At 35.0% G+C, this 14,475-nt stretch overlaps 1 protein-coding gene across 12 annotated transcripts in view; it reads right to left on the reverse strand.

Moving 5' to 3' along the window:
* LOC308707076 (myosin phosphatase Rho interacting protein) overlaps nucleotides 1-14,475 on the reverse strand; it is a 69,642-nt gene that overhangs the window by 732 nt on the left and 54,435 nt on the right. For 3 of the 12 annotated variants that reach the window (XM_081393183.1, XM_081393189.1, XM_081393185.1), the window contains 9 exons: nucleotides 12,371-12,518; nucleotides 11,485-11,602; nucleotides 9,832-9,991; nucleotides 7,237-7,347; nucleotides 7,067-7,153; nucleotides 5,416-5,578; nucleotides 5,083-5,168; nucleotides 3,866-3,935; nucleotides 1-22 (listed from right to left, as the gene is read on the reverse strand). The exon at nucleotides 1-22 is cut by the window's left edge and continues 732 nt beyond it. In XM_081393183.1, the coding sequence (XP_081249309.1) occupies nucleotides 3,903-3,935; nucleotides 5,083-5,168; nucleotides 5,416-5,578; nucleotides 7,067-7,153; nucleotides 7,237-7,347; nucleotides 9,832-9,991; nucleotides 11,485-11,602; nucleotides 12,371-12,518 (906 nt within the window). In that variant the 3' untranslated portion in view covers nucleotides 1-22; nucleotides 3,866-3,902. Of the gene's footprint in view, nucleotides 23-3,865; nucleotides 4,085-5,067; nucleotides 5,169-5,415; nucleotides 5,579-7,066; nucleotides 7,154-7,236; nucleotides 7,348-9,831; nucleotides 9,992-11,484; nucleotides 11,603-12,370; nucleotides 12,519-14,475 lie in introns of all 12 variants that reach the window. The other 9 variants (XM_081393184.1, XM_081393182.1, XM_081393186.1 and 6 more) reach the window with 4 other exon arrangements.

Consider the following 14,475-nt stretch of genomic DNA (forward strand, 5'->3'; position numbering starts at 1 on the left):
CCGTCAATCCCTCTTTCAGACTCTGAGGACGCAATCAGAGAGAGACACACACTCAGATTTAGCCTTTCCAAGCGTTTTGTGCATGTGAATCAAACCCAAACCCAAACCAAAACATGATTATTGACTTATTGTTCATGCTTTATCTAGGGCTGCCACTAGTGTTGCTTTCCTCAACGAACATCATGACTAAATATCGTCGTCAACGAACCTTTATCACGTGACGAAAACGAGACGAGACGCAATGGAAATGCTGGTCATGTGACACGTGATAACTATAATTAAATGTACAGTACAGGCCAAAAGTTTGGACACATTACTATTTTTAATGTTTTTGAAAGAAGTCTCAATCAAGCCTGCATTTATTTGATCAAAAATACAGAAAACAAATGTAATATTGTGATATATTATTACAATTTGAAATAATTGGTTTTCAATTTATTATACTTTAAATTATCATTTATTCCTGTGATCAAAGCTGAATTTTCAGGATCATTACTCCAGTCTATCACATGATCCTTCAGAAATCACTCTAATATGATGATTCATTATCAAACAGTTCTGCTGCTTAATATGTTTTCATAACCTGTGATACTTTTTTAGGATGCTTTGATGAATAAAAAGTAAAAAAAGAAAAAAAAGTAGCAAATGTTTTAAAAATAGAAATGTTTTGTAACAGCAATATGCACTACTGGTCAGTAATTTGGGGTCAGTAATTTTTTTTCTTTCTTTTTTTGAAATAAATCAATACTTTTATTCAGCAAGGACGTGTTAAATTGATAAAAAGTGATAGTAAAGATTTATATTATTAGAAATTTTTTTTTATTTTGAATAAATGCAGTTCAGAATATTAGAGTGATTTCTGAAGGATCATGTGATAGACTGGAGTAATGATGCTGAAAATGCAGCTTTGATCACACGAATAAATTATTTTTTAAAGTATATTCAAATAGAAAACGATTATTTTAAGTCGTAATAATATTTCACAATATTACTGTTTTTTTCTGTATTTTTTGATCAAATAAACACAGCCTTGATAAGCATTAGAGACTTCTTTCAAAAACATTAAAAATAGTAATGTTTCCAACTTTTGACCTGTACTGTATAATGCAATATTGTTGACGAATAAAAACGAGACTAAATGTGGTTTACAAAATAAAAACTATGCTCAAATGCCTCTTCATTTTCGTTGACCAAAACGAGACGAGACGAAATGTTATGACGTTATTTCGTCTCGTTTAGTCGCGTTATTATTATTTTGCATCAGGTCGCGCTGCGCACTATTTTTATTTCAAATCCAGAAGTTATCAGCTACTTTTATTTAAAAAAAAAAAAAGTTTTGTCAGCATTGCGATTCTCTTTGTACACATATACACTCTTTAATAGACGTAATAAGCACAATTTGAACAACGTATTATTCAATGCACTACTTCTATCTAGATTTATAAGCAAGTGGTAAAATATTTAGCCGTGTCGTTATATTACTATCGCAAACATTTTAAATTAAAACTTAAAACAGCCAACTCTCATGCCTTTTCTTTTGCATTTAAATTTTAATACAATAAATCTTGGATGTCACGAAGAACTTGTTTTTCCACCTCCACGAATGAGACGAGTGTTTCTCTTCTGTTCGCTATTTTTCCATATAGTGGTGGTTCACTATATTGACTGGGTTAAGTAGAATTGCATTACTAAAAAGAGACTAAAATACAATTCTCATTGACTAAAATTAGACTAAATGTCATCAGTGTTCGTCGACTAAAACTAGATGAAAATAGTCATGGATAATTCTGACTAAAATGAGACTCAAACTTTGAGTCGACTGAAACTTGACCAGACTGTAAAGAGTATGAACGGGACTAAAACTAATAAAAACTAAAATGACAGCTTTTGACACAAAGACTAGACTAAAGATAAAATTAAAACAGGCCGCCAAAAACTAATAGTCCTATAACCGTTAGTCGGCTAGAAGAGGCTTCGTCGAACACAATTATATTAGTCGTTTAGTTAATAAAAAACCTGAAAAAGGAAATCCAAACATTTGCCATTCATTTATCGACCTCAAATCAGGCTCTATCACTGAGACATGTGAGTAGCAGCAACTGTACAAGTGTAATGTTAACTAGATAAACGTGTGCTATTATTAGTGTGTGTGCGGAGAGAGTGTTACTGCATTATTACAGGCGCCGGCGCGATCACTCGCATTTAACTCAAAATACTCCCTCATGTTTGCTCATACGGATGAGAGTAATGCAAACTGTAAAGGCTCTACTCTTATCTCTGTCAACTCACAATAACAACAAAACGCTGTGCTTTTGTAAAATAATGAGGCTTTCTGTCGATCTTGAACTTGAGCGCATTATAAATGAACCGAAACTCAGCGTATACTTGCCTCACAGACATGAGAAATATATCTATAGAAAGCTTGACAGTTTTACATTTGAATGAACAGATTTCAGTGGAAAATGAATCTCCGATTATGTAATCCGTATGAAACGAGCATATAGATGACGAGTCAGCATCGTGACTTAATCTCTGCAGCCGAAAACATGACAACTTTTTTAATAAATGACAACTTTTTAAAAATAATTAATAAAAAATATAAAAAATATTATTAATAAATTATTAAAATGTTTAGAGTCTCATTCTGCTTTTTTCACGACACATTTATAATCATTACGTGTTGCATTATGTTCGAATCTGAGCGCTGATTAGGCTATCCGTATTTTATACAGGCGATTAAAGGCCCATTATTATGATTTATGGCTTATTAATATAAAGGTGTGATTAGTCGACTAATGGCTTAAATGAACGACTACTAAATGTTTAGTGGAGGGCAGCCCTAGCTCTCCTAGCGCATGTAACCCAACAGAAATGCCGAAGCTGCAGCGGTGCCGCCAGTGAACCCGTGAGCCACACACACACACGCATGCCGTGACCCTTGACCTTTCTCTGCGGGAGATATGAATCCATGAGGCCGTGAGATGACGTGCACAGCCCTTCATTCGGGATCGACCGCATGCATGATGGGAAAAATAAAGCGATCTGTTTGTTTGTCAATGCATAAACGCCTCGACTATGAAGAGGTTTAAACTGGGGTTCGGGAGCATCGGGAATGTGCAATCAAACCAGACACATAAATAATAATAAAAGATTAAAATTAATAAAATTTTTATATCAAGGAATAAAATAAATATTAGTTTTAAAAACATTTTATATTAATAAAATTAATAATAAAAATAGATGATAAAAGTTAAATAAAAAAATTAAAATACGCAAGGGGAAATAAAAAATGTATATATAGGAATAACAAATAGGTTTAGATTCAAACAAATTAGGTTAAAATACATTTTATATTAATGAATTAATTAACAAAATAAATAATACAAAATATTAAAATGTTAAATTAAACATTTAAAAGTTAAAAATATAATACATATTGAGATAAAGGAATAAAAAACCTTATAATTGAATAAAATAAATAATAAAGAAAAGAGTTAAATTATTTAATTTTTAGAGTTAAAAGTTAAATAAACAGATTAAAATAAATAAAAATAATATATATATAATATTTTTATTATTTATTTTAATGTTTATTTTTGTATATTATACTATATATATATATACAAACATAAACAATACGCAGTGCAGAACTATAGAGTACATTTTTAATTAAAAAACTAAATACTTTATAACACATACTTATAAAATAAATTTCCTACAGTATAGATTGGGTCTTTATACATTAATATTAATGGCTCCCTTATGAATTTCCCTCGTCTGAGGATGATCATATTTGGGGGTCCGCTGCATCTAAAAGATTGAAAAGCCCTGATCTAAGCGTTCGGTCCCTTTCGAGGACATTTACCTAAAATCAGAAGTCAAAAGGTCTTCGGGTTTAGTCTTTAGCTGTCCCAGGACATGTCACGACTCACAGACTGGGAACAGAGGGAAAAACGGAGGAGAAACACCCACACACACACACACACAAACAAACAAACACACAAACACACACACGCGGAACTGTGTGTTAGAGAGGGGAATGTGCAAAAGTCATTTGTCTTACCGCTACCTACCAGGCTTTCTCCTGCGCAACAAAACACAGCACACAAAGAGTTCAGTTTCCCAGCGTTACAAGCACAACTACACTGGTTAAGGAGATACGAGTGTCGGCCAGCAGGGGGCAGAGCGAGCCGGCTCAGGGGCTTTCAAACCACCGGGACAACAGAAGTTGTATTAAACTATGATCATAAATAGATGAAGTGTCAAAATAAAATGAAATAAATAAAAATTGATTCATTTTATATAAATAAATATACAAAAATAACAAATATTTGAATAATTTTTTTTTTAAAGATTAAAATCCAAATTTGATATAAATAAATCAATAAAATAAATTTGATAACAGAAGATAATGTATATATTTTTTAAACAGAAAAAATAAATAAAAAATATATTTTTATTAAAATAAAAATTTGATATAAATTAATACAAAAATGTATATTTGATTAAAATAAAAATATACATATTTGATATAAATATTTGAATAAAATAAAAATGTTCTAATAATAAATGAATAAAATAAATAAAAATATTCAAATGAATTATAAAGTAAAATAAATAAATAAATAGATTAAAATAAATATATAATAAAAATGTTAAAACAAATAAAATGAATTAAAATACAAAGTGCAAGAGGGTCCGTGGAAATGATGGAAGTAAAAAAAGAAGCAAAAATAAATAAATAAGATAAAAAAATTCATTAAAATATATATTCTAAAAAGATTAAAATAAATAAAAATGAGCCAAAATACAAATTTGAAATTAATAAATTAATCAAATTAAAATAAAAATGTGTTATTAAAAAATTAATTAATGAATTAATTATAAAAGTGTAATAAAAATAGATGAAAAAAATAAAAGCTATAATATTTAAAATATTACAGTATTTATTTTTCACAGTATTAAATGGGTCTTTATGTATAAAAACATGAAGATTGGGGTTTGTGGCATCTAAAGGATTGAAAACCCCTGAGCGAACTATAACTCGCTAAACCTGGCGAGTGTCACGTGTCTGAGACTCACCTTTGACCTCAGGGTGCGCTCGGAGCGCTTGGCTGCCGCGGCCGCCATCTTTAATATATCAGGATTACTCTTGGACTTCATGATATCTGAAAGGAAAGACAGTTATGATGGTTCATAACACACACTAACACGATGTAGCAAGTTAGTAGGGTAAGCTACTCTAAAAAAGTAATTAATTACTAGTAACCAATTACATCAGTGTAATTAGATTACTGTATTAATTACTCTTTCTAAAAAGTAATTAATTACTTATTACTTCCTAAATCCCATATCAGCATTTTCGAGGGAAAGTAATTAAACTACAGGAAGTAATTCCTGAGTAATTGTGTGTACCGTATCCGGCGTGCTCCACGTCCTCCAGCGCCGGCTCCCCCAGTGCATTATGGGCCAGCTGGAGCTGCTCGCGCAGGCGGCACAGGTCGCGCTCCGCTTTGGCCCGTACGATGCTCAGCTCCGTGTAGATGTCCTTGTATTTATCCGTTGCATATTTCTTATCCTATGAGGAGACGCGGCACAGGTTATTAACGCAGCACTGGGTTCCTTATGATCAGATGTACAGCTTTAATGGTGTAACAGACGTCTTCATTTTAACTGAGGTCTTACATTTGTGGACAAAGACAGATTGTTGTGTTTAAATGTTTTGCTTTTGTGTAATGTAAAGCTTTTTTACATCAGCTTTACAGGCTAAAGATTCAACAAACATTTGATCAAATTAAGCTTTTGAAGACTGACTAAGCAATTTTGTATATAGGCCTTCAAGTCTATAAAATACATTTTAAATAAACTTGTGATTGTTGTCAAAGTTTCTCCGGGTCCATCTTACAAAATAAAGCCTTCAAGGTGAAAAGATAAACAGGATTTGATAAACAAAAGGCTTTTGAGTTTGCAATCAATGAATAAAGTGCATTTATGCCAATAGATTGTTGATGAATTATGACGTTCAGGGTGTTTATATAGTAGATGGTTGTAAGATGCATATTTGATCTCGCTCATCTTTTTAAATGTGTGACTCTAAGTAGTAAAGCAAAGACATTTCAAAATAAGAGTCCTGCTGTATTTCAGGCTTGTTTATAATTAAAAGTCCTGCTTTTTGGGGTTATTATTGGATTTTTGGTCAATTTAATTTTCAATTTCAATTTCACAATTTGGCATTTAATTCAACAAATTTAATTTTAAAATTAGGGTTCGTACAGATGCTGAAAGTCCAGCACTACTGTTTTGGGTTTCAAGGACTACAATCAGAGATCTCACTAATCAAACAATATCTTTATTATCTTTCAAATTCTGAAAAAGGTAAATAAATAAATAAACCAATAAAACAAAATGGTACAAATAAAGTGCGGCACATGTAATAACTGAGGTAACTTTAACTATACTATGACTAAGATATCGCTTTCCTCTTTCAAACAGATTTTTTCTCCCATGAATATATGATTGACTTGAAGAATAAGAGCTGTATCATACACTTGGATATTTATATGAGCAATATCACACTCATAGCCATGCAAAATTTTTTTATCCTATTTTCACATATATTGTCTTTCAATAATTCAAGCACTTTTCATGTACCTTCTTATAAATATGGCTGTTTTCAGGGATTTTCCAGGATGTAAATGAATTCTTTTTTTTAATCAAGTACTTCAAGCACTTTAAGCATCTGTTCCTGAACCCTGTGTGCAGATTTTACTTTAATAATATAATAATCTGTTTATTGCCTTTGAACATATTATCCTACCAGCAAAATCCAATATCTATCGACCTCTGAATTAAAAGCATTGATATATTAGTACATAGACCAATTTCAATACATATGAGTATATTGAATAAAACTTGAAAATGAATGTGTGCTGAATGAGTGCTTTAATCAAACAAAAATCTTGTTCTGAGTGGAATTCATTTTAATTGTGCAGGTCTTAAAGTCTTTAAAGTGTGATTTTATTTCTCTTCACCCTTTAAATGCATGAATGTAAATAAAAGCACTTACTCTTTGGGCAGTTTGCAGCTCATCTTTTAAAGAGTTGATCTCCTGCTTCAGATACTGCACTTCCGACTCTTTCACCCTCAGCATCACCTGTAAAACACAAGCATGAGGTCTTGGTTCTCCAGAGAGATGCTGTGGGAATGGCTGTGGATGTAAAGGTAAACGCCCCAGACCTCGAGCTCGTACAGCTCCTTCCCCTGCATGCCTCCGCCAGCGTCTCCGCCGTCCTCACTCGTCATCGAGCGCATCTTCGTGATCTCGGCGGCCAGACGATTGTTTAACTCCTTCATCACAGACACAAACAGCTTTGAGCAACACAGACTGGGTGACAGAAGCAGGAGATCTGAGCATCAGGGCCTCATTTATAACCGTTGCGTCGCACAAAACAGAATGAGCCGTACGCCACTTCACACACATGAGTTGTGATTTATAAACACACACTTGATGGGAGAGTGTGTAAGTACATCTGTAACTCTGATCATGCGTGTGAATATTCTGGAGACACCGATGTTGATCTGAGGGACTGACGGCTGATGAAGGAAAACCACTTTAATATTCATTATGAGTCCTAATCATAAATACAGTGCATGTTCACAATAACAGTTTTAATACATACAAGACTGATTTAAACTCTGTATTACATCAGATATACACATTTAGATTAAATATGCCATTCTCATTAATGGAGTTAAGATTATATTCTATATATATTCTAATGAATAGAAGTATTAGTAGTGTATGCGCTGCGTTCGAACACTTTTCCTGAGGCATGCTGTGTGTTAATGTTTGCTCAGCGCATGATAATAGCAGAACTCGTGGACTGAGGAAATATTTACACGCAAATAATGATCAATAATGCACAATCTGTTTCCATTAAAAGTATAAAGCATATATTAAAAATACTATTTGTCCAGTGGAAAAGATTGAGAAAAACTTTCTCTGAAATGTATTTTATACTATTTTGATTTATTTATTCGAAAACAAGGCGAGGATCGGCTACTAAATAATTTTTCGCAATGTAATGTGACGCACATCCGTATCTCATATTTTCCTAATGTCTTGTACCGTTAAACATGGGATCATGTGCATGAATATGCATATGCAGATGAGGATATAGTAAACGAGGCGTTGTAAGCTCATATATGGTTATTTTGGGGAGGAGACGCATGTTCACAATCTTCCTCTGACTGGGTTTATAAAGGGGATTTTGCGCAGGTTCTGGCGTACGCTCGCTTTTATAAGTCTGAATAGACGTACGCCATTTTGGGCTTTCAGGCGGACATACAATTTTAGTGAGGATTCTACACAGTTTTATAAATGAGAGCCCTGAAGTGGATTTATTTACTTTAAAGAGATAGTTCACCCAAAAATGAAAATTAGCCCATGATTTACTCACTCCTCAAATCCTCCTAGGTGTATATGACTTACTTCTTTCAGACAAATACAATCAGAGTTATATATAAAAAAAAAAAATGCTCTAAAAAAGTGCATCTGTCCATCATAAAAGTGCATCTATCCATCATAAAAGTGCATCTATCCATCATTAAAGTGCATCTATCCATCATAAAAGTGCATCTGTCCATCATAAAAGTGCATCTATCCATCATTAAAGTGCATCTGTCCATCATAAAAGTGCATCTATCCATCATAAAAGTGCATCTGTCCATCATAAAAGTGCATCTATCCATCATAAAAGTGCATCTATCCATCATTAAAGTGCATCTGTCCATCATAAAAGTGCATCTATCCATCATAAAAGTGCATCTATCCATCATTAAAGTGCATCTGTCCATCATAAAAGTGCATCTGTCCATCATAAAAGTGCATCTATCCATCATTAAAGTGCATCTGTCCATCATAAAAGTGCATCTATCCATCATAAAAGTGCATCTGTCCATCATAAAAGTGCATCTATCCATCATAAAAGTGCATCTGTCCATCATAAAAGTGCATCTATCCATCATAAAAGTGCATCCATCCATCATAAAAGTGCATCTATCCATCATAAAAGTGCATCTATCCATCATAAAAGTGCATCTGTCCATCATAAAAGTGCATCTGTCCATCATAAAAGTGCATCTATCCATCATAAAAGTGCATCTGTCCATCATAAAAGTGCATCTATCCATCATAAAAGTGCATCTGTCATCATAAAAGTGCATCTATCCATCATAAAAGTGCATCTGTCCATCATAAAAGTGCATCTGTCCATCATTAAAGTGCATCTGTCCATCATAAAGTGCATCTATCCATCATTAAAGTGCATCTGTCCATCATAAAGTGCATCTATCCATCATAAAAGTGCATCTATCCATCATAAAAGTGCATCTGTCCATCATAAAAGTGCATCTGTCCATCATTAAAGTGCATCTGTCCATCATAAAAGTGCATCTGTCCATCATAAAAGTGCATCTGTCCATCATAAAGTGCATCTATCCATCATAAAAGTGCTCCACAGGCTCCGGGGGTTAATAAAGGCCTTCTGAAGCAAATGGATGAGTTTGTGTAAGAGAAATATCCATATTTAACATGTTACAAAGTAAAAGTCTAGCTTCCGGCCATTATTAAGCTTGGAATAATGGCCGGAATTATTAAGATTTTTCACATTTTTTAATATAACTCTGATTGTATTCGTCTGACAGAAGAGAGTCATATACACCTAGGATGGCTTCAGGGTGAGTAAATCATGGGCTAATTTCCATTTTTGGGTGAACTATCCCTTTAAGGTCCTCAGCAATATGAGCAAAATCTCTGTATACGGCCGTTACCTGGTTGTGCGCATTGAGCTCCTGGTTCTCCCGCTGGCACTGTCTGAGCGCCTGTCTCTCGGCCTCCAGCGCTTGGGCCAGATGAGCGTTTTCTAAGCACTTCTGCGAGTATTGCTCTGACAACACCTCGATCTCCCTCTGGTACGACATCAGCTCCTCCCTACAACACAAGTCAAGTCTCCTTCATTTATACAGCGCTTTAACAATATAGAGTTTCACAGCAGCTTTACAGTGATAACAGGAGATTACAGTAACAGAGAGTGTTTAGGCTTTACAGCAGATCTAGAATAAAGTTATTGTCCAGATAGAGTTAGTTTTGATTGATTCACTTCCATTGCAAAGATCATTAGTTATCATATATTAACTTTGGGGCCGGCGGGCCGCTAACACACACCGTTCTAACAGAAAACCCTTAATGCGCTCCGGCTCATTCGTACAACAGCAGTGTTTTGAGCTCGAGAACGAGTTGAAAAATTGTGAAAAACGTTATCATTTCCTTGTAAACTTCAAAAAAGCGAACCTGTGAAAACAGTGACGGCTAGCACATATGCGTGTTCAGTCTGTATGAGTACTTAAATATTTATGTGCACAGGCGTGTAGTCTTTCTTTACAAATTGACCTCAACAAATTACTTGTCTGGCCTTAAACACTCATAATACAGAATTATTTGTCGCTTCCACGTATCTATGTAAACTGGAATCATTAACGTTTGACAACACGCACACACACTTCTCCTGTCAGTTTAAAGAGGTGATAAAAGAGCAAGGCCTTTAAGTCTAGACGGAAGTACAGCCAAGAGCTCGAGGGCAGATTATGTGCACGTAGACAAAGAAAGAAACTGTGCAATCACTGCCGATTTGGCATCTTGTCTGCATTGCCCCAGGACACACTTGGCAGTGGAGGCGGTCATGCAGTCGGGATTTGGGCACTTAAACCTTTATCAGGGCTCGTACAGACACACTCTATAATCAAATTCCAGGACTTTCAAGGACTTCAAGCACTACTTTGTTTTTGTTTTTGTCTACAATCAGAGAGCTCACTTATCAAACAATATCTTTCTTTACTTTCTTTTAAATTCTAAAAAAGGTAAATGGATAAATAAAAATAAACTAGTAAATTAAAATGCAAGGACTGCGGTAACTTTAACCATTGCAAGGATACTATGACAAATATATTGCTTTCCTTATTCAAACTGATTTTTTCTTTCTTTTCTTCCATGAATATATGATTGACTTGAAGAATAAAAGCTGGATATATACTTGGATATTTATATGAGGAATATCACACTCATAGCCATGAGTAAATGCCTGTATATCTATATCAGACGGACTGCAGCTTAAATTTTTATCAATAAAATTAAAAATAAATTTCCCATATATTGCACTTCAATAATTCAAGCACTTTGGCTGTACTTCCGTACTTCAAGGATTTTCAAAAAGTCAAATTCAAGTACTTTAAGCACCTTGTATGAACCCTGCTTTAATTCACTGCAAAATAGATGAAATGCATCACAAATGCATGAGTAAAAAGCGAAGTGGAAGGGTGTGGCATTGTAAACTTGTCTCGAAAAGCAATAAAATCTGAAGAGACTGGTTCTTTATCTCTCAAAAGAATGCAAAGGTGCGGCTGAAACTGCATAAAGGAACAACTGACTCGTGCTGTTTGCGGATCTCCTCGATGTCGGCGTTTTCAGTGTTGTTGTTGGCCTTGCGCGCTTTCTCCAACTCCCGCTCCAGCTCCGTCCGATGTGCGTTCTTCATCGCTTCGATGGCTGATCAGATAAAAACAGTATTAAAATGCTGCGTAAAAGTCTTAATTGGCACAAAAAAAAATTTATTTTGGAAACAAGAATCCAAATGACTCTGGCATGAGGAATATTGTGGATCTTCATTTGATATTAAAGTCCCCCTGTGGTGAAAATCCAGCTTTTAATGTTGATTATATGTCTATGTGGTGTTTTTAATCTGCTTTAAGACAAACGATGTATGTGTAAATTCATAAGTCGACAGCATTGCTGAGTATTTCCTCCTTAAATCTGCAGTGAACCAAAGACAGTCTCAAAAACACGCTTTAAAATCGCTGGTGTTTCTGACGTCACAAACTACCTTGTAACCAATCAGATCAACGTGTGATCGTCAACCAGTGGATCTCTGAGCTGAGTGAGTGAGTGGAGGCAGGGCTCATTTGAATATTCATAGAACCGCGCATACTAAATGAGGAAAGGGTGTCGAGTTACAGTCAAGATATTTTAAGGGATGAAGACTAGGAATTTAGGTGATCAAAGGTGAGTTTTAAGGGATAAAATGATTCACTACAGTGAGACTTTCTGCAATGTTATCTTCAGCATTGTGTAGCCTATATCTGATTCCAGTGACTTTTACACACAAGTATTAATTTCATGCAGTTACACTATAAAGTACACCGATCCCATTCATTTTCATGTGTGGATAATGTAAGACACTTAGGTAGTGTTAAGTTTTGAGGGTCTGTTTCAAATAGAATGACCCGTTTGCTGTTGTCCCGTTTCTTCAGTACTAACCAGATATAGTGGCTGCGGTCTCCTCGGCCAGCAGTCTCTCCTTATCCTCCTGCAGTTTCTCCAGTTCCCGCTGGTGCTTTTTCTGCAGCTCATCGATTACCTTCTGGTGAGACTCTTCCATGGCAGCGAAGCCGCGTTCACATGTAGCCTGTGGGGAAACGTAGGAAGCAGGATTTAGTGCACCTCGTTTTGGATCGACTCAAGTCCACTTCTACTTCATCTGACCAGGACAACACTTACACAGACGACGGAGATTAGCGATGTGTGGACAGAACGGTGTCCACACAAAGCCAGACATTAATAACCTACGATGACATGAAGGGACACAGAGGCCAGTGAGAGATGGCTTTGCAAACGTAACACAAATTTGTGATTTATCTGGGACTGTGTGTTCAAACTGCTGTCCCAAAAGATTGGACACTTCAGCCAAACTTGATGCATGAATGTCATTGGATCAGATGCAAAATATCAAATGAAAAGCTATTTATTTTTAAAGAAAGACAGCACAAGAACACTTTATGTACAAGCCTGTTTCTGCCACGGATTAAAAAAATAAAAGGTAATTGCAACTTTTTGATATCACAAAGCAGACTTTATTTTATTTTATTTATAATGTCAGAATTTGTGAGATACAAATGCAGAATTGCAACTCGGAATTGTGCGAGATATAAACTCAGAATTGCGCAAGATAAATTCAGAATTGCACTAGATAAACTCAGAATTACGCAAGATAAACGCAGAATTGCACTAGATAAACTTAGAATTACGCAAGATAAATTCAGAATTGCACTAGATAAACTCAGAATTACGCAAGATAAATTCAGAATTGCACTAGATAAACTTAGAATTACGCAAGATAAACGCAGAATTGCGAGATACAAACTCAGAATTGGAGATACAAACACAGAATTGCGAGATACAAACGCAGAATTGTGAGATACAAACGCAGAATTGCGAGATACAAACGCAGAATTGCGATATAAAAACTCGGAATTGCGAGATACAAACTCAGAATTGCGAGATACAAACTCAGATTTGCGATATAAAAATTCGGAATTGCGAGATACAAACTCAGAATTGCGAGATACAAACGCAGAACTGCGAGATACAAACTCAGAATTGCGAGATACAAACGCAGAATTACGAGATACAAACTCAGATTTGCGATATAAAAATTCGGAATTGCGAGATACAAACGCAGAATTGCGAGATACAAACGCAGAATTGCGAGATACAAACGCAGAATTGCGAGATACAAACTCAGAATTGCGAGATACAAACTCAGAATTGCGAGATACAAACTCAGAATTGCGAGATACAAACTCAGAATTGCGAGATACAAACGCAGAACTGCAAGATACAAACTCAGATTTGCGATATAAAAATTCGGAATTGCGAAATACAAACTCAGAATTGCGAGATACAAACGCAGAATTGCGAGATACAAACTCAGAATTGCGATATAAAAATTCGGAATTGCGAGATACAAACTCAGAATTGAAAGATACAAACGCAGAATTGCGATATAAAAACTCAGATTTGCGATATAAAAATTCGTAATTGCGATATAAAAATTCGTAATTGCGAGATACAAACTCAGAATTGCGAGATACAAACTCAGAATTGCGAGATACAAACTCAGAATTGCGAGATACAAACTCGGATTTGCGATATAAAAATTCGGAATTGCGTGATACAAACTCAGAATTGCGTGATACAAACGCAGAATTGCGATATAAAAACTCAGATTTGCGATATAAAAATCCGGAATTGCGATATAAAAATCCGGAATTGCGAGATACAAACTCAGAATTGCGAGATACAAACTCAGAATTGCGAGATACAAACTCAGAATTGCGAGATACAAACTCAGAATTGCGAGATACAAACTCAGAATTGCGAGATACAAACTCAGATTTGCGAGATACAAACTCGGAATTGAGAGATACAAACTCGGAATTGAGAGATACAAACTCGGAATTGCGAGATACAAACTCGGAATTGCGAGATACAAGCTCGGAATTGCGAGATACAAACTCGGAATTGCGAGATACAAACTCGGAATTGAGAGATACAAACTCGGAATTGAGAGATACAAACTCGGA

The sequence above is a fragment of the Scardinius erythrophthalmus genome, assembly GCF_964197995.2.
Source record: "Scardinius erythrophthalmus genome assembly, chromosome: 18".
In the NCBI taxonomy this organism is placed as follows: domain Eukaryota; kingdom Metazoa; phylum Chordata; class Actinopteri; order Cypriniformes; family Leuciscidae; genus Scardinius; species Scardinius erythrophthalmus.